The 23,335-nt window shown below is 35.5% G+C and overlaps 5 protein-coding genes across 6 annotated transcripts; 3 read left to right on the forward strand and 2 right to left on the reverse strand.

Annotated features, from left to right (window-relative positions):
- The first annotated feature begins 1,323 nt into the window (after positions 1 to 1,323).
- Positions 1,324 to 8,458, forward strand: lcmt1 (leucine carboxyl methyltransferase 1). 2 transcript variants are annotated; one of them, XM_027137728.2, is made up of 12 exons: positions 1,324 to 1,410; positions 1,623 to 1,717; positions 3,002 to 3,093; positions 3,271 to 3,392; positions 3,493 to 3,569; positions 4,552 to 4,613; positions 4,696 to 4,798; positions 5,860 to 5,980; positions 6,190 to 6,291; positions 7,853 to 7,944; positions 8,147 to 8,244; positions 8,319 to 8,458. In XM_027137728.2, the coding sequence occupies exons 2-12, from the start codon at positions 1,632 to 1,634 to the stop codon at positions 8,339 to 8,341; spliced, it is 978 nt and encodes a 325-aa protein (XP_026993529.2). In that variant the 5' UTR covers positions 1,324 to 1,410; positions 1,623 to 1,631; the 3' UTR covers positions 8,342 to 8,458. The 2 variants fall into 2 exon arrangements, with proteins under 2 accessions (XP_026993529.2, XP_047673694.1); XM_047817738.1 differs by having other exon boundaries at positions 1,336 to 1,538.
- Positions 8,459 to 9,804: 1,346 nt separating this feature from the next.
- aqp8a.1 (aquaporin 8a, tandem duplicate 1) lies at positions 9,805 to 11,839 on the forward strand. The gene is made up of 5 exons (XM_027137729.2): positions 9,805 to 10,120; positions 10,351 to 10,477; positions 10,718 to 10,932; positions 11,275 to 11,409; positions 11,510 to 11,839. The coding sequence occupies exons 1-5, from the start codon at positions 9,864 to 9,866 to the stop codon at positions 11,550 to 11,552; spliced, it is 777 nt and encodes a 258-aa protein (XP_026993530.1). The 5' UTR covers positions 9,805 to 9,863; the 3' UTR covers positions 11,553 to 11,839.
- A 1,953-nt stretch (positions 11,840 to 13,792) lies between these two features.
- On the forward strand, positions 13,793 to 15,528 carry aqp8a.2 (aquaporin 8a, tandem duplicate 2). The gene is made up of 5 exons (XM_027137542.2): positions 13,793 to 14,075; positions 14,176 to 14,302; positions 14,457 to 14,671; positions 14,905 to 15,039; positions 15,169 to 15,528. Exons 1-5 carry the CDS (start codon positions 13,819 to 13,821, stop codon positions 15,209 to 15,211), a joined length of 777 nt encoding a protein of 258 aa, XP_026993343.1. The 5' UTR covers positions 13,793 to 13,818; the 3' UTR covers positions 15,212 to 15,528.
- A 1,230-nt stretch (positions 15,529 to 16,758) lies between these two features.
- On the reverse strand, positions 16,759 to 20,409 carry hbae5 (hemoglobin, alpha embryonic 5). The gene is made up of 3 exons (XM_027137516.2): positions 17,592 to 20,409; positions 17,284 to 17,491; positions 16,759 to 16,982 (listed from the first exon to the last, which is right to left on the reverse strand). Exons 1-3 carry the CDS (start codon positions 17,684 to 17,686, stop codon positions 16,854 to 16,856), a joined length of 432 nt encoding a protein of 143 aa, XP_026993317.2. The 5' UTR covers positions 17,687 to 20,409; the 3' UTR covers positions 16,759 to 16,853.
- A 147-nt stretch (positions 20,410 to 20,556) lies between these two features.
- zgc:163057 (Hemoglobin subunit alpha-D-like) lies at positions 20,557 to 21,691 on the reverse strand. Its single transcript, XM_047816912.1, has 3 exons — positions 21,397 to 21,691; positions 20,993 to 21,203; positions 20,557 to 20,884 (listed from the first exon to the last, which is right to left on the reverse strand). Exons 1-3 carry the CDS (start codon positions 21,486 to 21,488, stop codon positions 20,756 to 20,758), a joined length of 432 nt encoding a protein of 143 aa, XP_047672868.1. The 5' UTR covers positions 21,489 to 21,691; the 3' UTR covers positions 20,557 to 20,755.
- Between the last annotated feature and the right edge of the window lie 1,644 nt (positions 21,692 to 23,335).

The raw sequence follows: 23,335 nt of genomic DNA on the forward strand, positions 1-23,335 counted from the left end.
TATAGTGTTATTTATGTCAGTATTGTCTTGTCTTGTATAGTATAGTATAGTGTTATTTATGTCAGTATAGTATAGTATTGTCTTGTCTTGTCTTGTATAGTATAGTGTTATTTATGTCAGTATTGTCTAGTATAGTATAGTGTAGTGTTATTTATGTCAGTATTGTCTTGTCTTGTATAGTATAGTGTTATTTATGTCAGTATAGTATAGTATTGTCTTGTCTTGTATAGTATAGTATAGTGTTATTTATGTCAGTATTGTCTTGTATAGTATAGTATAGTGTTATTTATGTCAGTATTGTCTTGTCTAGTCTTGTATAGTATAGTATAGTGTTATTTATGTCAGTATAGTATAGTATTGTCTTGTCTTGTATAGTATAGTATAGTGTTATTTATGTCAGTATTGTCTTGTATAGTATAGTATAGTGTTATTTATGTCAGTATTGTCTTGTCTAGTCTTGTATTGTATAGTATAGTGCTATTTATGTCAGTATTGTCTTGTATAGTATAGTATAGTGTTATTTATGTCAGTATTGTCTTGTCTTGTCTAGTATAGTATAATATAGTGTTATTTATGTCAGTATTGTCTTGTCTTGTATAGTATAGTATAGTATAGTGTTATTTATGTCAGTATAGTATAGTATAGTATAGTATAGTATAGTATAGTATAGTGTTATTTATGTCAGTATTGTCTTGTCTTGTCTTGTCTTGTCTTGTATAGTATAGTATAGTATAGTATAGTGTTATTTATGTCAGTATTGTCTTGTCTTGTCTTGTCTTGTATAGTATAGTGTTATTTATGTCAGTATAGAATATTATAGTATAGTGTTATTTATGTCAGTATTGTATTGCCTTGTCTTGTCTTGTCTTGTCTTGTCTTGTCTTGTCTTGTCTAGTATAGTATAGTATAGTGTAGTATAGTATAGTATAGTATAGTATAGTATAGTATAGTATAGTGTTATGTCACTTTTGAGAACCACAAACAGCTGGAAACAAATTCCTTGTGTGTCAACACATTTGGCCAATAAACCTGATTCTGAATAATAATAATAATAATAATAATAATAATAATAATAATAATAATAATAATAATAATAATAATAATAATAATGTACTGTGTATTTATTCTTCATTTTATTGTACATATGGTCGTGTATTTGCACTTGATGTAATCAATGTTATATTGTTATTTAATGCATTTTGTTTCTATCCATACAGTAAGAGATGTGTATAAAGAGTGACATAAAACAAAACAAATACATCTTGACTTGACTTGACCTGCTAGTGACAGTAGAGGGCGGTGTGCAGCCTGCTTTTTGTAAACACACACAGATACAGACGAGGAAGGTGCAGGCGTGGTGCATTGTGGGAACAGCGAGTGGCTAAGGGTGTAGCGTTGAACCAACGCTAAGTAAATATTGTGTATTTCGAACCTGAATAGAATTTAAATAATGAAGTAAAGTGATCATGTAGCCTTCGACACGATTTAAGTGAAATTTAAGCTGTTAACTAATTAAAGCTGAAAGTATAAACCGTTCGGTATGTGTGTAATAATGTTGAAGATGTTGTGTAAATAATGTTGCAGTTTCAGATGTAAGTTATTCGGATTTAATTGTGATTTAGTAAGTGTTCATGGCGTCCAAAGCACCTTTCACTGATTCTGACACCGCTGATGAAGCTGTCAGGGCGACATGTGACGATGCGTCGATATGCAAAAGGTACAGATGCTGTGATTAGATGCTGTGGTCAGGTCTGTGATCAGATCTGTGATTGATCAGATGCTGTGGTCAGATCTGTGATTGATCAGATGCTGTGGTCAGATCTGTGATTGATCAGATGCTGTGGTCAGATCTGTGATTGATCAGATGCTGTGGTCAGATCTGTGATTGATCAGATGCTGTGGTCAGATCTGTGATTGATCAGATGCTGTGATCAGATCTGTGATTGATCAGATGCTGTGATCAGATCTGTGATTGATCAGATGCTGTGGTCAGATCTGTGGTCACTTTACCAGACTGTTTATCATCACTGAGGATTATTAGAGCTGGGCGATGAGACAGTAACATCATCGATATGTATCCATCGATTCATGTCACCATATTCGTCACGATTGTTTCCAAAACTTATTAATTTTTAGTTAAAAAAACATTTTGTTTATGAAAAATATAAAATCTGAATCTAAGTAAATAAAACTGAATCTGTTACTGTGATTTTTACTGTATGAAATTTATATAAAAAGTAAAAAGTCTGTAAAAACATTTCATAATTTTACAGATCGGCTGCACCCTTTCAGCTCCCCTTTTTAAAGCCCATTTTTAATCATGATATGTCAGAAAGCAAGTCGTTTCCATAATATTACAGTCCTATCGCCCAGTTGTAATAAAAAGTCTGAGCAGCGGTGTGGGGCTGTAAGGGCTCAGAGAGATAAGACATTAAAAGGTCATGTAAAAAGTTTTTATTCACATACTGTAACTGAAGTGTGATGATTCTCTGTGTTTATACTTTATGACCGGAATAAATGGTGTAACTGCTGGAGTGCATGTACCAATCTATTAGTATGACTATGTTAGAGTTTATTTGTTGTACCAGAAGTCACAAAGAAAAGAGGGAATTACAGTAATCTGAGCAGAAAGTGTTGAAAGCATAAATCAAGGTTTCAGTCTTCAGGAAATAATGGTTGAAGCCAGGCAATGCTGTAGAGCTGATCAAAATCGTGAGAACCTTTGTATTATATTTGCATTTAGACAAAAGAGTTTTGGGGTAATGGATTCTTTCAGATTGTGGTAGCAACGTACTGGTAGGAACACTCGAGCTAACAGACTTTTAGAATCAAAGTTTGTATGTTTTATGCATTAAAGTATCTTACACTGAGGATGTTTTTTGCTGTGAAATATAACTTGAGTTTAGGAAAGCCATTTTGACTGACACTGACTATTGATTATTGATTATTGATTATTACTGATATGTCATATTAATTTCTATTTGCTTTTATTTATTTGTAGGTTTGCAACCAGTAAAGGATACTGGTCTGACCCTTACATCCAGTATTTTGTGCGTCAGACAGGTGAACGCAAGGCTCCTGAGATTAATAGAGGTGAAGTGTATATCGTTCATGACATTCGCACATAACACAGATTGATGCCTGGCCTGAATACTGCAGATACTGTACAGTATGTGGCAGGCATCGTCATCTTACTGCTCAACTGCTCAGGCCATGATGACATTTTAAAATATATATATAAGTATAAACATATATTGATTCTTGTTGTAGGCTATTATGCCCGTGTCCATGGAGTGAATCACCTGCTTGATGCATTTCTTAAAAAGACTCAGTGTGACTGCCAGGTGGTGAATCTTGGAGCTGGACTGGATACCACTTTCTGGAGACTGAAGGTAGACTTCAGCAACATTTTTTTCTATCATTTCTTTTCATTTGGTTTATTTTTGATCAGCTGCCAAAATATTGCCTCAAACCTCCTGTATTAATCGTTAGGCAGAGAACACTTTGCCGAAAAAGTACTTTGAAGTTGACTTCCCTATGATTGTTGCCAGGAAGATACACCATATCAAGTAAGGTGTAGAATTTAGTTTTCTATTTATGCAGTTGTGTCACCACCTGTTGTTAGCTAATGGTACTGTTTATGGTTATGACATGTCATTTAAATTAAATGCCTGTAGAGGGAAACAAAGGCTATGAAAATATGAAATATGGACAAGACAAAATCATTTTGTTATAAGTCACTATGTAGTTTCGGGGTTTTATTTAACCATACTGTTATCTGTTTTGTTTTTAACACTATATCTCACAATCTCTCAGTATTGTCAGTAGCTTCATTGTGTAGCTGCAATGCTAAGTTTTGTCAAGTGTAACATCTCTCTCTCTCTCTCTCTCTCTCTCTCTCTCTCTCTATGAATTAGTGTAGTATACTATATAATACACACAGCACGATTATTTACTGCAGTTTCTGAGACATATTTAACATACACCAAGAAAATCAACTGCCTGTCAGTTAAATGTACTGAATTCTGTCCTTCAAAAGTTCTTCATCCTCACGGTTAATGTTACTGAGTCTTTGTTTACTTTTAGTGCTTAAAGGCATAAAATTCTAACCGAAGCAGTAGAATTTAGAATTGCATTAGCTTTAATGTACATCCTTAAAAAAAATACAGAGCTCTTTAAATGATATAAGGTGTCCCAGCGTAATCGGAAATGATACGTTTCCATACTTTTTTATAAAAATATTTTTCATTCTTAGTTTATTATATTTTTTTTCAGATAGCCTTTAAGAATGCTGTTGACAAAAAAGGCCATGGTACACCAGGAGAAGATAAAGCACAAAGATCATTTATAGGAACACAAACTCAAAGTGCAGTTAGATGCATAACACCAGACGTGAAATGTAAAGCATATTGAAGATGTTGTGTAAATAATGTTGCATTTTGCTAAAAAATGTTAGCCTGAATTTTTATAATAATATTGTTTTACTTGGAGAGAATATTAGTGTTCACAAATCAAAACCATGATAAGATTTTTAAGTCCTTTTTTCTGCAGGACAAAACCTTCTTTGTCAAAGACCTTGATTGAGACCCATTCAGCTGATTCACTCCTATTAGGTAATGATAAAAACTTGAGCTTTTCTGATGGTAAATGTTGTCCTTGGTGCTGCTCTTATGCTTGTATGTGACTTTGAAACAGATGGCCACAACCTGGACTCAGACAGATACTCTATCATTGCTGCTGACCTCAGAGATCTTCCAGGCTTGGAGGGAAAACTCAGAAAGTTCCACATTAATACAGAGTAAGCCATGTATTTTTGGAAATAGAAGAATAATCTCATAGGATAGGCTTTTTCATTAAATAAAGAATATCACATTTATTTATTCATCCATTTGTAGTTCCATTTAATGCTGTGGCGGTGATTTGTTTCTGTTTAAGTGTATATGTACGGCGTATAGTTCACCTTTACAGTCACACGAAGGCTGTGGGATGTTGTGACTAAACTCACGTACCTGCATGACACGTTACGTTCATTGACGTAACAAGTGCAACAAATACATTGGGCTTGGCTCGCCACTTTGGCTTGATATAATTTTCACCTTTATTGTTTCGGTAAATATCCCAGTGCCACTGGCTCTCACAACAATAGTACACCAGGGATTTATTAAAATATCCACATGTGCGTCAAAAAAGCTCATCATCTCAGTCATACAACGTTGAGTCTTGGAAATGTTTACAAACGTAGAATGTCTATGACATCAGTGACCTCGATTTCAAGGGCTCTTTCTTCAGACGCCTTTCTTTAACTTCCTCTGAGTAACTCACATGTATAATATGTGGAACACCCTGTTCCAGTATGGCAGGGTCTCTGTGCACAAAGCGAAGCCCATGAAGAATTGGTTTTCCAGGATTAGAGTAGATCTCAAGTGTCCTGCACAGATCCCTGACCTCAAGCCCAATGCACACCTTTGGGATGAACTACAACACCAGCTGCACCCGAGTCCTCCTCGCCCAACATCAGGGACTGACCTCACTACTGCTATCATGGCTGAATGACCACAAATCCCCAGAGCCATAGCAATCCTTTCTGGAAGACCAGAGGTTCTTATAACAGAATTTGGCTTTGTAGTGTATCTTTTATTGCTGTTAAAATATCATTTAATATCCTCACGGAGTACCTTCTCAACCCCTAATTAAAGTGACATTGTGAAACTGTTATATACTACAGCATTCATGCCATTTGTGGTCACAACATATTGATGTTATGTTCATATCAGTGATATATAGTAGGAGAAACACAGCTGCTTACTCCACCCTGCTTGTCATTGTTTTTATTTTATGTCTTCATGTACTTTCCATTAGATTGCCAACACTCTTTGTTTCTGAATGTGTGCTGGTATACATGACCCCAGAGCAATCCTCCAAACTGGTGCACTGGGCAGCACACATCTTCCACACTGCCATGTTCATCAGCTACGAACAGGTAAGATACAAGTACAATCACTGCCAAGCAGTTAGAGTGATTTAGGATTCATTTCCCCAGCAAAAAGGAGCTGAGGGACTGTGTAATATTGAAATAAGCTACAAGTATAAATCAAAGCATGATATAGATGTGATGATAATAATCAAGCTGTAATACAATTATCTAGTGAAATGCTTTTATTCCTCTAATTGCAGTTTCTCTCATTACAGGTGAACATGGCTGACCGTTTTGGGCAGGTCATGATTGAAAATCTGCAAAGACGACAGTGTAATCTGGCTGGAGTGGATGTTTGCCAGTCCTTGGATTCTCAGGTAAACTATGCTACATTTGTTGGAGACATCAGTTGTTTTCATGGTGCAGTGTGATGGTACTGTAAAGCAGGGCTGTTTTGTAAATAGACATTTGTTCTGCTTCTAATTCTGTTTGATTCAATTTTACATTTATGGCATTTGAAAAACTCCCTCATCCAGAGCCACTTACATTTATCTAATTTTATACAACTGAGCAATTGAGGCTTAAGGGCCTTGCTCAGGGGCCCCGTCAGTGGTAGTTTGGTGTGCCTGGGATTTGAACACCTGAAATTCTGGTCAGTAGTCCAACACCTTATCCACTAGGCATGACGTGTTGTATAGCGCTTTTAACAGTGGACATCGTCACAAAGCAGCTTTACAGAATATAAATATAGAAAAAAGTTCAAGATTGAATATTAGACTTGTATTTAAATTTATATGTATTTATCTCTAATGAAGTAGCCTGAGGCGAATGTGGAAAGAAACTTCCTGAGATGATATAAGGAAGACACTATAAGAGGAGCCAAACTCAAAAGTGAACCCATCCTTATGTGCGTGACACCAGAGAGCTTGATTATAAATCATTATGGACAATGAAGAGTGTGAATTATAAATCGTTATAAACACCAGAGTGTGTGAATTATAAATCATTATAAACACCGGAGTGTGTGAATGTTCATAAACACCATAGAGTGTGATTATAAATCATCATAAACACCATAGAGTGTGATTATATATCATCATAAACACCAGAGAGTGTGATTATAAATCATCATAAACACCGGAGAGTGTGAATTATAAATCATTATAAACACTGGAGAGTGTGAATTATAAATCATTATAAACACTGGAGAGTGTGAATTATAAATCATTATAAACACGGGAGAGTGTGAATATTCATAAACACCATAGAGTGTGATTATAAATCGTCATAAACACCAGAGAGTGTGATTATAAATCGTCATAAACACCAGAGAGTGTGATTATAAATCATCATGAACACTGGAGAGTGAGAATAGCCTTTACAAGGTAATAAAGGGAATACAGCATATGTAGAATGCAATTTTATTTATTGCATGTATAATTATATATGTATGATGATTATGCAGAACTGTGTTACTCTAAAATCACATTTCTAGCTGACCTGCTGTGGGTCATACACGTTTTTACCCATAGCCAGTTCTGCTTGGTCAAGAATTAATTAAAAACTTCACTAAAATGCATGGTTGTCCATTTGACCATAAGGCTTTAATTAAAAACTTAAGATTCTCCTATTTTCATGTGAGAGCTTTGCACTACATATTACTCGTTGCAGTGTTGTACTGTTGACTGTTCAGTGCCCAACAGGTGGTTGGGCATCAGACAAAACTGTCAAGTTCAGATGTTGTGTTTTAATGCCGCAGCTGTTGCTGTTGCTGTTGAGTCCCACATGAGCAGTTTCAAAGTACAGGAAGGTTAAAATACAGCTTCACCTGAGATTAGATACTGATAACATGGTTGAAACTGTGTGCGCTTGCACTTTTAAATCTTAGCTTCTGTCTTGTAGTGAATTCAAAATATTTTTACATGAAATCTGTTTCAGAAGGAACGCTTCTTGTCTACAGGATGGGAAAGTGTGAACGCACTGGATATGATGGCAGTCTATAGCCTGCTTCCTCAGGAAGACATAAGCAGGTACAGGATGCGAAAAAAAAGCAGCTTGTGTATTGTACCAGTGGGATTTCATGACTAATCTAGTACATTGTGCGTGACAGAATTTGGGTTTGAATTGTTACATTCATTAGAAACAATGCATTTAGGATATTTGGCACCATAAAGAGATTGGGCTTGGCATTTGGCTTCTCAGAATGTCTTATGAGAATGTTTGCATTCACAGGATCGAACGGCTGGAGTTTTTAGATGAGAAAGAGCTACTCCAGCAGCTTCTTCAGCACTACAGTATCTGCTGGGCAGTGAAGGACTCACTCAATCTAGGTGAGCTTAAATATTGCTGCTTAAAACAATACTCATAAATGTGCAGAAATAATCAATATTTTTCACTTTCTCAGGCATTTCACAGATTGGGTTTTGAGTTCAACTGTGACCTGGTTGGGAGAACTAGAAGTCTTTGTGTCAACATGAATTGGCGGAAGTCATTTCAGCTTATTTTTCCTTTGTGACGTCAATAAAAAAAGATGAGACCACTAAATTGTCTTATTTTTCCTTTGTTTTCTTTTAATATCTCCCCTGTGAGGTGATATGCTGCAAATGTAAGTCTTATTCAATAATAATAATAATAATAATAATAATAATAATAATAATAATAATTATAGCAACAACTGGTAATACTACTTCTTGTAATCTTTAACTGTTTGGGTAAGTCTCAGATTCCTGTTCTTGACTGAACTGATGTCACTCGAACCTGGTGTCTGTCTGTCTTCTTATACAGTTACTGAAATACTCAAAACAAGCCCATCTGGGACCAACATCTATGCAACTATCAAAATCACAGAAATGTGAACATACCTGAAGCTCTGCATGATTTCATATGAGCAGTGCTGCCACATGACTGGTTACTACAGGTGTTCCCAATAAATTGCATGGTGTGTGTGTATCTGAATTCTGGCACATTTTGCACTGTAAGTAAAGAGCTGCCAATTTGCTTGAAGAGTAATATAATTAGTAATAAAATTATATAGCATGTCATTCATTTAGGGCTCATGCACCTTGTTCTTCACATTACACTAATCCAAACTTCAATTCAATTTATTTGCATAGCATTTTTATTACAATAAATTACATAATGGACATTGTCTTCAAGCAGCTTTACAGAAATATAAAAACAGTAAAATTATGTTTAACTTTTATCCCCAATGAGCAAGCCTGAGGCAATGGTAGCAAGGCAAAACTCCCTGAAATGATGAGAAAGAAACTTTGAGAGGAACCAGACTCACCGGACACACCGGACAGTGAATACTGTAAATGTAAATAATGTCCTCTATAATCGTTACTGTCCCTTTATATTCTTCACATTTTACTAGGGTTAGATTTTTAATGCAAAATATAAATGGTCAAGATCTCATACTGTCCATACGTTTTGGAAAGATTTTTGGACAAACAGTGGACACTGGACCCTGATGTCATCAGAGTCTGCCTTGCGTTTGAGTGCGTATATTAGGGAAACATTAACCCAGTGTGACCTTGTGCAGCACATAGTTGGTGTATGATACTGCACCTTTATCTTTTTTGGTCAGAGATGTTCATCTTTGGCTTTAAATGATCATTTTTGGGTTTGATAGATGCCAAATATTGCAGCTGCGAATTGACATGGACTACATGTGTGTCACGGACGTGCTGTTGTATATGATTTTTATGGTCACAGATAAGATTTTCAATGATAAGCAGTACCCATCTATAATATTGTACCCATCACCCCAGACTTTTTACTGGCCCGCACAAGTGGGTGGTTTCTGTGGCTACTGAATGGGAGAAAGGAGGAAGGAGGGGGACTGCCTGGTCCTCCCTCTCTCACCCTCTTTCCCTCCCACACATGCACCTTTATCAGTGGTAGATTGGAGGGCACATGGACAGTGTGTTGGTGATCATAGAGAAGCATGACTGAATCCAAGTGTGAGCTATTTACTGTGGCCAGTGAAGAGACTGTGCAGCCTAAGAAAGACCAGGACGCACCAATGGGCTTCTTCGAGCATTACGTACAGCCCTGCCTGGCAGAGCTGCTTGGTTCTTCTCTTTTCATATTTGTAGGCTGTATCTCAGTCATTGGCAATGTGGAAACCACAGGCAGTATTCAGCCTGCACTGGCACATGGACTGGCCCTTGCTATCGTTATTGCACTGTTTGGAGAGATCAGGTCAGGAGGTTTTTTCAGTTATTAACTTATTATATAATGAATAATCATATTAATAATGTCAATGATACTTTGTAAAATGTTTCATTGATATATTAATAAGATTGTGGATTTATATTGTATAACTGATGCAATGAAAATCTACTTGCTGTAGTTTGAAGGCTTGCATTCCAGTTTCACTAATTTACTCTAAGTGTTAAGATATGATTGTTATTGAGTTTTGATTTCCATAGTGGGGGTCACTTTAATCCAGCTGTAACAGTTTGCGTCTACCTTGTGGGAGGAATGAAGCTGGTCCTTCTTGTTCCATATATACTTGTGCAACTGTTTGGTGGAATGATCGGTGCTGGTCTTGCCAAAGTAAGACTAATAATTATTGTTCAATACTAATAATTACTGTTGTGGTCTTTTGGCTAATGGTAATTTTAATTAAGTCAGTACTACATTTGCTATGCATTATAATTTGAACAATAATTCTTATAATATGTCTAATTCATATTCATTTTCAAGATTTCCTTAGTTACAAGATTTTAACAAAAATTGTCTTTGTGCTTGCCTTATTGCAGATTTTATTTGAGGTAGTTATTTTGTTTTCTCTAGGCAATCTCCCCACCAGCAGAGTTCAGTAATGCCTCTGGAGCTGCGTTCACAGCTGTCAGTAGTAATGCTGATGTAGGAGCTGCTACAGTGGCTGAAATGGTGATGACTCTCTTCCTGACCATGTCGGTCAGCATGGGGGCTGTAAATGGGAGGACACGTTCCCAGTTTGCTCCTTTCCTTATCGGCCTTACAGTAACAGCAAATATCCTGGCTGGGTAATTCTTTTGAGCCACTATGGGGTTTAAATCGGGCATATACTCTTTTATTTAAGCAGTGCCCCAGTGTTAACCAAGTGTTGTCTACTGAACATATTGGTGTTCTCCCAGCTCAAAGACATACGCTCGAATCTAATACAGGTTTAGTAATGAGCTGATGGGAGTGCAGAAGCACTAAAATAATTGGACACTAGGGGAAGGGTGAAATCTGTATGACTGTTTTCAGGCTTGTGATGTAAATGTGAATCATGTGACCTCAGATAAAAGGAAAATGTTACAAAAGCTTACTCAATGACTGAAGCAGGCTTATTTAAATAAGACTGACTGATATTTATTTAACAGGGGTATGATCTCTGGGGCATGCATGAATCCAGCTCGAGCTTTTGGACCTGCAGTGGTGGCTAATCACTGGGCCTTCCACTGGGTATATTGGATTGGACCTATGACTGGTGCTTTGCTCACTGTCTGCTTTATCAGGTAGCGTACACAAAGTTTTTGGTCAGGTGTAGAATATTATAACGTGGTGTTTCTCTATATGGATTTTAAGGGGTAATTGTCTGTTTGTTCTTTGTTCTAGGTTAATGTTGGGTGACAAGAAGGCACGTGTTGTATTTAAATGATATAGCTGCAAATTATGAGGGTTATTTATAGCATACTTTTGAATAAGTAGCCATTTAACAATGGTATATGTAAAGTCTCTCAATCAATTTGATCATGTTTTATCTTGTTTAGGCATTTATTATTTCAATCAAGTTGACTGTGTTCAGACTAACAACTGTATAAAGCTGTATTGTATTTCTTCCAATCTTCTGTAAAAACAAATCTTCTACCTGTTCAATATTGTATCTGCTATATATTGATGAAAAATCTTGTATAAAATAAAACCTTTTGCTTTTGTATGACAAAACTTGAGATAAAATGGTTCCTTGTGAATGTACCAATATTTAAGCTGATGTCAAGAAAACAAACAGTGGCCTTTGGACAAAATGCTGTCCTTTTTTTACACTTCAAAACCAGGTAAGTGCTTTAATTAGTGTAAGATTAAAATTCAACAGCTTTCATATTTCAGATCAAAGATCAACTTTTTGAATGGAATATGGCAGCTGTGCAATAGCTCACGATGAAGTGATAAAGTGAATACAAAGTTGGACAGTAATCCAAACTGATAAGCAAATATAATGCACAGTTGGGGTTTTATGGTGGAAGATGTAGCCTAGATAAACAATTTCTTACACAATTTATGACATGACAAACACCTTGTTGTGATATTGGTCTTTAGCGGATATAGAAAAAAGTATATACCCCATACTGAAATAGATGTTATGAAAAAAGAGAATTGTGTGTGTTTAGCTGATGTCTTCCAAAAAAAAAAAAAAAAAAGAAAAAGAAAGAAAGCACTGCAGTAATGAGTTTTTCCAGATAAGAGATAAGATTAAAAATAAGATAATGTTATTACCTCTTGGTGAAAATTCTCCATGGACACACTTTGCCCAGCATACAAAAATGCAAGACATTAAATTGAGTAAAAATACCTTTCACCACTCTGTTGCACATTTGCCATTGCACATTAACTGTGTTCATAGATATTTAAACTATACAGAAGCAAAAATAATAAACGTGTTTTGAATTTGAATAGGATCTAATATCACGTCTTTGAGATTGCTGAATGAATATAATATTAATATTATAATATATCATAATTTAATTGTTCAATTCAGTTTCTTGATGGTTGTAGAAGACTACAATATACCTAGTGACTGAAAAGATGGTCTCTCAATTTATACTTTTAAACTACACAGTCAACTCCTAAATTCTTGCCAATTTTTATTTAAAACAAATATATATATATATATATATATATATATATATATATATATATATATATATATATATATATATATATATATATTCTTAATTAGTTTAATCTCTCACTGAATATATTTAATTGAATTCATTATTTATAAAAATGAAAGAATATACAGTACATTTAAAAAAAATAAAAAGCATTATCAATCAACATCAACATTATCAATATTATTCCAAAAAATATTTCACAATTGTTGGCAGTCCTGGACATATGAAAGCATATTACTACTTCTTTACATTAAATTGTTAAGTTCACATGAGGTAAAATCCCTTAGTCATTCATCAACATAGATTACAGAATATCCGAGTGAAATCTGAAATCTGAAAAATGAAATATGCATAAACAACACATTAACATTATTGTCATATATGAATTTAGTGCAGCATCCTTTGCCTACATGACACTACTGATTGACTCCTCTAAAGTTCAGTGGGACTACAGGATATCCTGTAGACAATAATGGTAATGTGTTGTTTATGCATATTTCATTTGATTTACTGTAATAAACAAGCTAAATGACTACAAATAAATTTTCTCCTAAACATCTTAACACAAGATATAAGAAAAAATAAACTTGTGTCCCAGTATTAGCTGAAAAAAGGGATTGTGAAGGCCATGCTATCAGACAGTATTTTTTTAATTTACCAGCAATAGAATTAGGATAAATTAATATTTGCTGCCTTGAACCTGAATATCCTATATTCTCTAAATACAGAATCCCATTACTTTTGTTGTTTGGCACATGATAAGACCAGTTACTCAGACAATCTCCTGCCAGGTTGTTTGACGCTTTTTGCAAATGTGTCATAAATGTGTGTATTGTTATATATATATATATATATATATATATATAGTCTGGACTCTGGTAATGAGGGTCAAAGTAATAACACTTCTATTGTGTCAGCCTAGTGATAGTAAAACAGAACTATTTATAAAAGCCAGTACAGAGGTTACTAGTCAATGACACTTTTGTCTTTTAGTAAAGCAGCTAATCTACAACATACCATATTTGCTTGAAGATGGAAGAAGAGAAAGTGGAGCTTAGACAGCTAGACAGATCTCTAGATGACAAGATGATCAAAAAGGCAGCTAAACCACCCAACAGGTTTGAGAGAATAATTCAGCCATGCATTGCTGAGCTTGTGGGGACTATGTTTTTTGTCTTCATTGGTTGTGTATCAGTGATTGAAAATGTAGAGGCAGTGGGACATCTGCAGCCTGCGCTGGTGCATGGGCTGGCTGTGGCTGTAATGGTAGCATGTATGGCAGAGATCAGGTAATGCCTTTCCTGTATTATTTCTATTTTTGTGTTTCTATTTTTGTAAAACTTGTGTATTTTGTTAGTAATAAGTTGTACATATGAACTGTCTTCACAGTGGGTCCCATTTCAACCCACCGTTTACTTTGGCAATTTTCTTATGTGGAGGAATGCAGTTAGCAATGGTTATCCCATATCTTATCAGCCAGCTTGTTGGAGGTGTGCTTGGTGCTGCGATGTCAAAGGTAAACCTATTTGTATACTTACATAAGTCCTGGATATTATTGATGCATTTGCTTGATGCAAAACTTTTAAAGAATTTTTAAAGAACTTTTAAAACTAGCCAGCAGTGACGCATTTGTATATAAAATAGGCTTATTAAAATGATGTGTTCTTCAGATCATGACATCAAAGAAAAACTACATAAATGCCACTGGTGCAGCTTTTACCATTCTACAATCAGATGAACAAGTACCAGGGGCTATCTTTGCTGAGATGGCAATGACCTGTCTGGTGACTATGGTGGTGCTCCTGGGGGCAGTAAATGGGAAAAGCAAAAGTCCCATGGTACCTTTCCTGGTGGGCTGCACTGTGATTGTCAACATCCTGGCAGGGTGAGACAAGAATGATCGAACAACATGATTATACTATATTCATTGCTTTATCAATATTGTGCACAATAATAGCCTCCACTCAATTCCCACTCTTTTTGCCTGGAGGAGAATACATAGATTACACAAATCAGTCAGACTTTTAAATACTATGAGAGAAAATAGGATTAATGATCAGTAAGAAATGTTTCATTGCCTGCATATTTACATTAGATTATCATTGTTTGGTATCCCAGAGGTAATATATCTGGCACCTGTTTGAACCCTGCAAGAGCTCTGGGACCTGCACTGTTAGCTGGTTACTGGGATTATCACTGGGTATACTGGGTTGGCCCCATTGGAGGAGGTTTAATAGCTGCAGCCCTTGTACGGTGAGTCTACTATAAGCTATGTAATTGTAGGCTGAACATTATAGTTTTTTATTAAAGGTATTAGACAAAATACATTCATTATGTTACATTGGAAGTGTGGGTTTTAATTTATTGTATAAATCTTTTAAGGCTCCTGCTGGGGGATGAGAAGATTAGGGTTATAATGAAATGATGCCACTATTCTGGAGTCCTTTAACACACACACAAGCTTATTTGTTTAACATCCACCAGTGTTGATGTAGTGCCTAACTGGTCATATTGCCAGCTTAACTAAATATTGATGATAGTAATAATAATAATGTAACTTTTCAACAAATAATAGTTATTAAAAGGAGGAAATTATTGATTTTGAAAAATAGAACATTTAAATTGTTTTGTGATGACTTTTATACTGAAACATGCAATAAATCAATTTTATAACAGCAAATGAAATTATCTATGGATTTAAATTCCAAAAAAAATGTTTTTTCTCTGAAGATTGTTCTGTCTGAAATAAACATTTTAATTCTAACACAAGACTAGATTTTTTTTATGCATATTTATACATATTTGCATAAACATGTGTAAATATAATATAATCTCCTGCACATATGTGGGAATCAAAGTTTTCTATGGACGTTTGCTATAGCACATTTGGGAAGCCTTTTACTTGTTTTGTTATTTGCAGATGCAAATTACTGAGAAATTTAGATATCCATATATTTTCTGTAAATGTATGTCATACAAGTTTAGATATTTGTCCTTAGAAAATATACAAAGGTCAAAAATCCCGAATTTTCTGCATCTGCGCATCACGTGTAACCACCAGACAATATATTTGCACATGAACTCAAATAAGCTCAATATAAACTCAATAAGGCTCTGTTACAGCCTATAATCATATCCTTATCAACTCACTTACGACATTGAATCAAGTCAAGTGTTGCAAGTTTTATTTCTTCTACATATTCCCTACTTTCACTACAGCCTAATAAAATGTTTTGTTAGTATGTTTTATAAGCTATGTGTTTGTAGCCTGAAATCTTTGAAAGGGGTAGGCTATAATTAGAAATATTTTAAAGAATTTTTAATAAAGTACAAAGACATCCCTTAGTCCTCACTTCTATTTGACACATATAAAGGATGAAAGCTGTATTTAATGCACAACTTCAACGTGAATGGCATTTAAACTGGTCTTTAATTACTCAGTCGTTAATTTGCATAAAATAGGTTACTTTACATTATTAAAGCATTATTGCATAGTATACAGGCTAATTAATTCATGTTTCATCATCAACCATGAAAAATGTTTATTTAAGGGTTCTTTAGGGTTTGTTGGATAATTAAGGGTTCTCAAACTCTATTAACATTTTGACTTGGAAAACAATTGGCTATAGGGTTCTGGATGACATGTAAGAGGTCTAAATTTCATTTACAGTCTGACTTCATTATTGGGATAGTAAGTTTAGATATAAAGGTTGAAATCATCAGTACTATACTCTCAGAAAAACATGCACAAAACAGTACCATGTCACTTTAGAGTACCCCCAAGGTACAGCTTTTGTACCTTGTATCTATTAAAATGCATCTGCTAAGCATTAGTCAACCAGTTGCTCACCATCTTCAAAAATGTCATCCCATCACCTTCATATATTAATCCTATAATCCTATATAAGCAAATAATTCCTGTGGATATTCAAACTACATGATTTACCATGAAAAAAAGGCACAATCAATCACTTTCCTGAGAATAGCTTTATTATTCATCGTAATGAGGCATCATTCCACAGCATTGTGTATGCAGATTGGTGAAATGATGTCTATCTGCTCATATTCTAACGGTATTTATCAGATAAGGCGAGTGCAACCCTGGCGAAGAACTTCTCCAGAGACAGGTGCGCCTCAGCAGTGAAATCTTTCGGAAAAGTTTTGGCAATCACCACAAGGACATTGTGGGACAGGATCTGAAATGATTTAAGATGAGAAAGAATTCTTTAGCTGTGCAGCACAAACTGTGTGTCAGTGATATAGAAACATTAGGCTACCCCTAAGCACATGCAAGGGATCTTTTTTAGATTCTGATTATCATTATTGAAGAAAAAACAAACATACCCCCCCACCAACACTACTACTACTACTACTACTACTACTACTACTACTACTAATAATAATAATAATAATAATAATAATAATAATAATAATAATAATAATAATAATAATAATAATAATAATAATACATATAATGAGAATGGCTGAGGAGTTTACCTTGAAGTTAACAGGATCTACTCTAAGCTTAAAGGCATGAAGCTCACTGAGGTTGCTCATCGCACCAAAAAGATCATCGATATTATTGACAGCCTCTCCAATACCCTCCATGACCTTCTTCCCATGCGCCTTCACTGAATTAGAGTTCGGGCTCAGGTCTGGCCAGTGAGAAAAGTAAGTCTTGGTCTGAGGAAAGACCAGGAACATTCTGCAATAATAGTGAAAATTGTTTTAATTCTCAGGGCTAAGAAATATCAGATCAGTGTAGATGCAGATGTAGATGCAGGAGATGATAGAAAGTTGCTTGCCTAGAGAGTGCCTCACACCCGAGCTGATCAGCAGTTGGGGAGATCTTTGCCCACAATGCCTTCATGATCACCTTGTCCTTCTCAGAGAGACTCATGATGGGTTGGTTGATGTGTCCTGTCAAGCTTAACTAGTTTGTCCATTAGCTCTCTTTTTATACGTTCGTATTAGTGCAGTCCCACCCAAGATAGCACTGACTTACGCCAGTGGAACTCTTCCAAAGATTGTGCGTGCTTTGACAGTGTGCCAGAGGTTTGTTTTCTACCATTTGCAGCATTTTTATGTGTGTAAAAACATACGGTATATATTTAGATATTCACATATTTCATGTCTTTTTCCTCTGTTTGTACTAGAGAGCTACATTAATTCAAAATGAACAAATGAAGCAGAACAAATGTGATATTATTTGAATGAAACGAGCCTAATGGTAAGCAAGACATTTAAAAAATAAATAAATTGTAGTTTAAAGGATTTATTTAGGCTCATATTTGGCTACTTTGATTCGTAAAAGATTTATGAATTCATTAGTTGGGCCAAGCAATCAAATTAGATCTAACCACACCCAAATAATGTTTTGCCTGCTTCTTATTAGACTATCTCTCTCAAGCTCTGTGTGTGTTTAAGTGTGTGTGTGTGTGTGTGTGTGTGTGTGTGTGTGTGTGTGTGTGTGTGTGTGTGTGTGTGTGTGTGTGTGTGTGTGTGTGTGTGTGTGTGTGTGAGTGAGTGGACCAGATAACGGAGCACAAGTTCCTGCATTAAACTTCATTTAATACATAGATTTGACATTATTACTGCATAATATATAGGGAACCATAATTTGATCATGTACGTGCCTGATATGCTTCTACTGATTAGAATAAACTATAACTTGGCTGTAGCAAATTATTTAAAGTAGCAGTTTTCACATCAATTAAAACCTAACCTAAAACTTCTAAGGTTACTGCTCAGCAGTTAATCTTTTTCCTAATAATACCCCATGGGAATTATTTTAGTCAAGGTTTAGAGAGGTTTAGGTTTATCACATTGCAGGAACAGGACTGGTTATGTTTTTGAAGTTCAGATCTCATTAGACTGATATTAATGGTGCCCTGTCAATGCATACAAAGGTAATGGTTAACAAAATCTCCACAATGGTCACTTTTAGTGCATAATATTAGCTTCCATTGCTATGCTGGTGAGATACAGTTGTATGTTTCAGCAAAACTCAGTGAGAAATTCTGCATAATAATGTTGATAAATTAGTAATATTAAAAGGCCAGTAACTGAAGTGTATTTATCACACCTTGGAAAGGGATGACCTCACGGTTCAATGTAGCTTCCCTGTGATGACGCTCAGCTTGTGTCTTTTGCCATCTGAAAGCCCTCTCTAATTGAATGTATGCATATGTATGCACTCAGAGCTAGTCTTAGCCATTCATTGACTGCTGGTAACAGTCCTTACAGTATGTTGGTTGCAGGGAACAAATGGTGGTTATTGGTCCATGTCACTGGAAATCTGTGAGGCCAACTATGAGTAAATAAATTGAAGTTATACATAGCCACAGGTAAGTCTGTGCAATAACTATGGATGTACCTTGAGTTCCTGTTTCAAACTCTACACTTGCCTATAAGACTCTGGTTGATGATTAGACATGGATTGTTATGGGGTTCCCTGGAGACAATGTCCTCAGGTAGAATAAATCTATTGAAGAGGTGTTAAAAGAGGGCTTTGGTAATGTGGAAGGCAATGGGAGAGTTATCAGACAACAACCTGATTTACCATTACCAGTGGCTAATTTCTGATTTTGGTATATCTGTCACAAAATCCACTATGAAACTGGTGCTTTGGTAATGTGTTTTACTATGGCAAAGAGTGATGACATCCTGAATTCTGATAAGAACTAAAAGTATATATCCTAAACCTAACCTATATCTGGTTACCTTACAAAAAAGACTTGGGTGTCACTGTCTCTTCCAATAAATAAACCCAAATAAGCATCCAAATCAAATAATCCAAATCCAAGATCTATCTCAATCCAATCTATTTCAAATCCAAGAAATAGTCATAGGAAAACAATTAGAAAAAATATGCTACACTCTGGATTTAAACCATATTAAAATGTATATAAAGCATCTTAAAATTGTCTTAATGGAACAGTCATAATCCTCCAGAGGTGTCTACAACCTTGTTGACCATAAAAGAAAGAAGCTCAGTGTTTCATCCTTTCCAGAGTAGGTGTTGACGGTGGTACAAATTCTTGATGATTAATTTATTTAAAACAACTGTCATTTTTGCACAGGTAAAACTTTACCACTCTGCATTTAATTCAACCTCCTAATTCTGATTAATGTACATTCATTACATAGTTAAGGCTTGGGGTTGTTGACTGAAAGGGCTTGTGAACAAGGCTACTGTGGGGCTCCTGAGCAAGGCTACTGCTGCTGGTTTAAGTCTATACTATTACAACATTTGCGCATTCACTTCTACTAAATTGCATTTCTGACTCAGTATTAATGGACAGTATGTGCATGCATTATCTTGTCTTGTACTTTATTTTTTTGATTATTATTAATTGTTGAGCTGTAGCTTGTACCAACCCTAATGATCACCAACACTTTTTTTTAAGATTATAATCCTGTGCAGTGTATTACACAATTATTTTCAATAAATAGCACTATTTTTATTAAATAAAAGTGGTTTTAAAACTGCAGATGTGGTAAATAGACTACTCAGTACTACTACAGTAGACTCTACTGTATATATTGATTGAAATTGGACTTAAGGAGCACAACATTTTGCCTGATCTACCGCTAGAGGGAGATAATGTCTTCAAGGCCAACACGTGGGTCGTGGGTTTTAAAGTGAATCTTATATTCAGACAGGTTTGGCCAAACTTTGTTATTATAATGCCTTCAGGTAAGGACTTCCATCGCCATTAGTTATTCTACTGATTTATCAAACACAACTAAAAAAAAAAAACAACAACAAAAAAAAAACATTTTAATGACATTAAATTGCATTTAGTTTAACAACAATAAGCTATTTACATCAATAATTACATAGCTAATAAAAAAAGATGAACCTTGTTGTCTCCCATCAGAGATGCTGAGACACGCGTGATGATGATGATGATGATGATGATGATGATGAGGAGGAGGAGGAGGAGGAGGAGGAGGAGGAGGAGGATTATCTGAATTTCTCGGCCAGAACTGCAGCATAAGCTGAGAGATACTTGTCAGTCGCTGCGTGTTCCAGAGCAGAGAAGTCATCCCCCAAATGACAAGCTAAAGTCACCAGCATACAGTGATTAAACAGCTGAGGAAAGAATTTACATTCAGTTTCAAACAAGGACTAATCATCATGTCATTTTATTTCTGCCTGATCTACGTGTAGTGCATTAACTAAACACTATCTGAGATGAACCTTGAAGTTGGTCGGATGTATTCTCAACTGATAGGCATGATATCTGCTAAGGTAGCCGAGACTGCTGGTAAAAACTGGAGTGCTTATGTGCTTCGTCCCCTCTGCTATTGCCACCACGATCTTCTTCCCGAGAGACCGCAAGTTTTCGGAACCGTGACTGAGGTCCAGGTGACCGAAATATGTCTTGGTTTTGGGAAACGTGGTAAACATTCTATGAGAGAGAGAGAGAGAGAGAGAGAGAGAGAGAGAGAGAGAGAGAGAGAGAGAGAGAGAGAGAGAGAGAGAGAGAGAGAGAGTGGGGCACTAATTAATCACACGAGTCACACACGAGTGTGTGTGTGTGTGTGTGTGTGTGTGTGTGTGTGTGTGTGTGTGTGTGTGTGTGTGTGTGTGTGCAACCCTACCTGTACAATGCTTCACTCCCAATATCCTCTGCCACTGGTACCAGTTTGTGCCACAGGTCTATAAGTATTTGTTTCTCGAGCTTTGACAGCATTGTGATCAGTAAAGGCTTGTGATCAATTTAATTTAAATCACCACGTAAGAGAAGAATATATTTGTACTACGTTAGATATTGCGCAAAGAGCAGCTTGCTATTTTATTTCACTCTGCAGTTTATTCGGTACATTAATCGAGGATAAATACCACGCACTATTTAGAAAATGTGCCGCTCAAGCAGTAAAACTCCGAGTGAATGACGTAACAATGCAGCGCTGACGTCATGACAAGGGGCATAACCAAGTCAGCCAATGTGAGAGCGATCATTTAAAAGGAGTCACTTAATTTAAGATGCTTTATTAAGATTTTCCAAGAAAATCCGACACAACCCTGAAGACCTTTTGATAAAGCCGTTAATTGTTAATGATCAAATAATAAAACATTTAATAAAAAACTTTTAATATTTTTTTTTGAAACACTTGAAAAACAATTCAAATTCGACAGACAATAAACATTCTCATGAAATTATGCAGCATAAAAGAAAATAAATTTAAGATCGAAGAAACAGACAATACACATCCTCCTAGGCTTGTTATGTAGTGCCACTTGTCTGGCAGCTTTTCTGTTGCAAGAACTTGCAATTTATTTCAAACTAAATATCTAATTTACAGCCCTACTGAGTTGATGTGATCGGGCTAGAGGTAATTAGAGGGAAAAAACTAATGTTTAGGATAGCGATTGCTCCAGATCCAGGGTTAGAAATCTGTGGACTATGGTAATAAGCTGGGCATGCAAACAGTAAAAATATCACCAATAGTCTTGATTTCTTCACATTTAAATTCCCATCTTAATAAGTAATAAAATAGATAGATAGATAGATAGATAGATAGATAGATAGATAGATAGATAGATAGATAGATAGATAGATAGATAGATAGATAGATAGATAGATAGATAAAACTAAAACTAAGAACTTACTCAAATTCTTCTAACAATAGGAAATGTATAGTGATGAACTATATCACTGGGACAAGCTAGACAGCCATCAATGGGAAAAGCTACAACTGAAAGACAGCTTGAGTGAGTTTAGGCAATTCATGAAAACTGTAATGGTTCCAAGTAAAACAGTATTGGAAATCTAGAAGTATTTCCAATCTAAAGAGCTCTTAAAGTTCTCTTTTTTCTGTAAGTGCAATTAGGTCAGATTTCAATTCTCAAAATGATGAACGTGTTGCTGGTTGTGTAGTGCATATGTCCAGATTTGTGTAGAGACTGTTATATCATTATTAGCTTCTGTTACATATAAAAGAAGGAACATGCAAAAATAGGTATGTGAAACAAAGTTTTGACCTATCACAATTTAACAGAATGGGAGGGGATCAACAGGCTTACATGCCCTCTAGACTGATAAAGTCTCTGTACTTTCCTATCAGAGGTTCATGCAGGGACAGAGGGTGTAAACTGCAGTAATCACCCATAGCTCTGCTCTTGCCCCCTCTAATGCCTCACTGCAAGTAACTAAAAAACTCATGAGCGACCGAGAAGTATCCTAAAAATTATGTATCGTATTGTAAACTTGTAATAAAACAATAAGGATCTCTTTTAGAGTTTTTGTCAGTTGTGTCCTTGTTTGCTAGCCGATAAGAATTCTGCCATACTTCTAACCACTTCTGACCACCATGTTGCTTGCATATGGGTGGAGAAAAGTTCTCTAGTTTTCACTGCTAAGTTTTCTCTGCTAATTGCAGGTTTATGATGAACTACTAAAATGCAATTATAATATGTATTACTATAACATATAGTATATTTATTCAGTAACGCTTGTTTATTTCTGAAGAAATAACAAGATAGTAAAATAAAAAAAACAGGTTTGTTCATTCCACCATCAGGTTAAAATTTTATGTG

The sequence above is a fragment of the Tachysurus fulvidraco genome, chromosome 8 (genome assembly GCF_022655615.1).
Source record: "Tachysurus fulvidraco isolate hzauxx_2018 chromosome 8, HZAU_PFXX_2.0, whole genome shotgun sequence".
Taxonomy (NCBI): domain Eukaryota; kingdom Metazoa; phylum Chordata; class Actinopteri; order Siluriformes; family Bagridae; genus Tachysurus; species Tachysurus fulvidraco.

What these genes read in the sequence shown, in the direction of transcription:
- lcmt1 (XM_027137728.2), top strand. Translation starts at nt 1,632, where the DNA reads ATGGCGTCCAAAGCACCTTTCACTGATTCTGACACCGCTGATGAAGCT. An exon ending in AAGTTCCACATTAATACAGA is followed by an intron (nt 4,799 to 5,859) that starts GTAAGCCATGTA and finishes ACTTTCCATTAG; the next exon opens with ATTGCCAACACTCTTTGTTT. An exon ending in GCCAGTCCTTGGATTCTCAG is followed by an intron (nt 6,292 to 7,852) that starts GTAAACTATGCT and finishes AATCTGTTTCAG; the next exon opens with AAGGAACGCTTCTTGTCTAC.
- aqp8a.1 (XM_027137729.2), top strand. Translation starts at nt 9,864, where the DNA reads ATGACTGAATCCAAGTGTGAGCTATTTACTGTGGCCAGTGAAGAGACT. An exon ending in ACAGCAAATATCCTGGCTGG is followed by an intron (nt 10,933 to 11,274) that starts GTAATTCTTTTG and finishes TTTATTTAACAG; the next exon opens with GGGTATGATCTCTGGGGCAT. An exon ending in CTCACTGTCTGCTTTATCAG is followed by an intron (nt 11,410 to 11,509) that starts GTAGCGTACACA and finishes TCTTTGTTCTAG; the next exon opens with GTTAATGTTGGGTGACAAGA.
- aqp8a.2 (XM_027137542.2), top strand. Translation starts at nt 13,819, where the DNA reads ATGGAAGAAGAGAAAGTGGAGCTTAGACAGCTAGACAGATCTCTAGAT. An exon ending in TTGGTGCTGCGATGTCAAAG is followed by an intron (nt 14,303 to 14,456) that starts GTAAACCTATTT and finishes TGTGTTCTTCAG; the next exon opens with ATCATGACATCAAAGAAAAA. An exon ending in ATAGCTGCAGCCCTTGTACG is followed by an intron (nt 15,040 to 15,168) that starts GTGAGTCTACTA and finishes AAATCTTTTAAG; the next exon opens with GCTCCTGCTGGGGGATGAGA.
- hbae5 (XM_027137516.2), bottom strand. Translation starts at nt 17,686, where the DNA reads ATGAGTCTCTCTGAGAAGGACAAGGTGATCATGAAGGCATTGTGGGCA. An exon ending in GGGTGTGAGGCACTCTCTAG is followed by an intron (nt 17,492 to 17,591) that starts GCAAGCAACTTT and finishes CTATTATTGCAG; the next exon opens with AATGTTCCTGGTCTTTCCTC. An exon ending in TAGATCCTGTTAACTTCAAG is followed by an intron (nt 16,983 to 17,283) that starts GTAAACTCCTCA and finishes AAATCATTTCAG; the next exon opens with ATCCTGTCCCACAATGTCCT.
- zgc:163057 (XM_047816912.1), bottom strand. Translation starts at nt 21,488, where the DNA reads ATGCTGTCAAAGCTCGAGAAACAAATACTTATAGACCTGTGGCACAAA. An exon ending in GGGAGTGAAGCATTGTACAG is followed by an intron (nt 21,204 to 21,396) that starts GTAGGGTTGCAC and finishes TCTCTCTCATAG; the next exon opens with AATGTTTACCACGTTTCCCA. An exon ending in TACATCCGACCAACTTCAAG is followed by an intron (nt 20,885 to 20,992) that starts GTTCATCTCAGA and finishes TTCTTTCCTCAG; the next exon opens with CTGTTTAATCACTGTATGCT.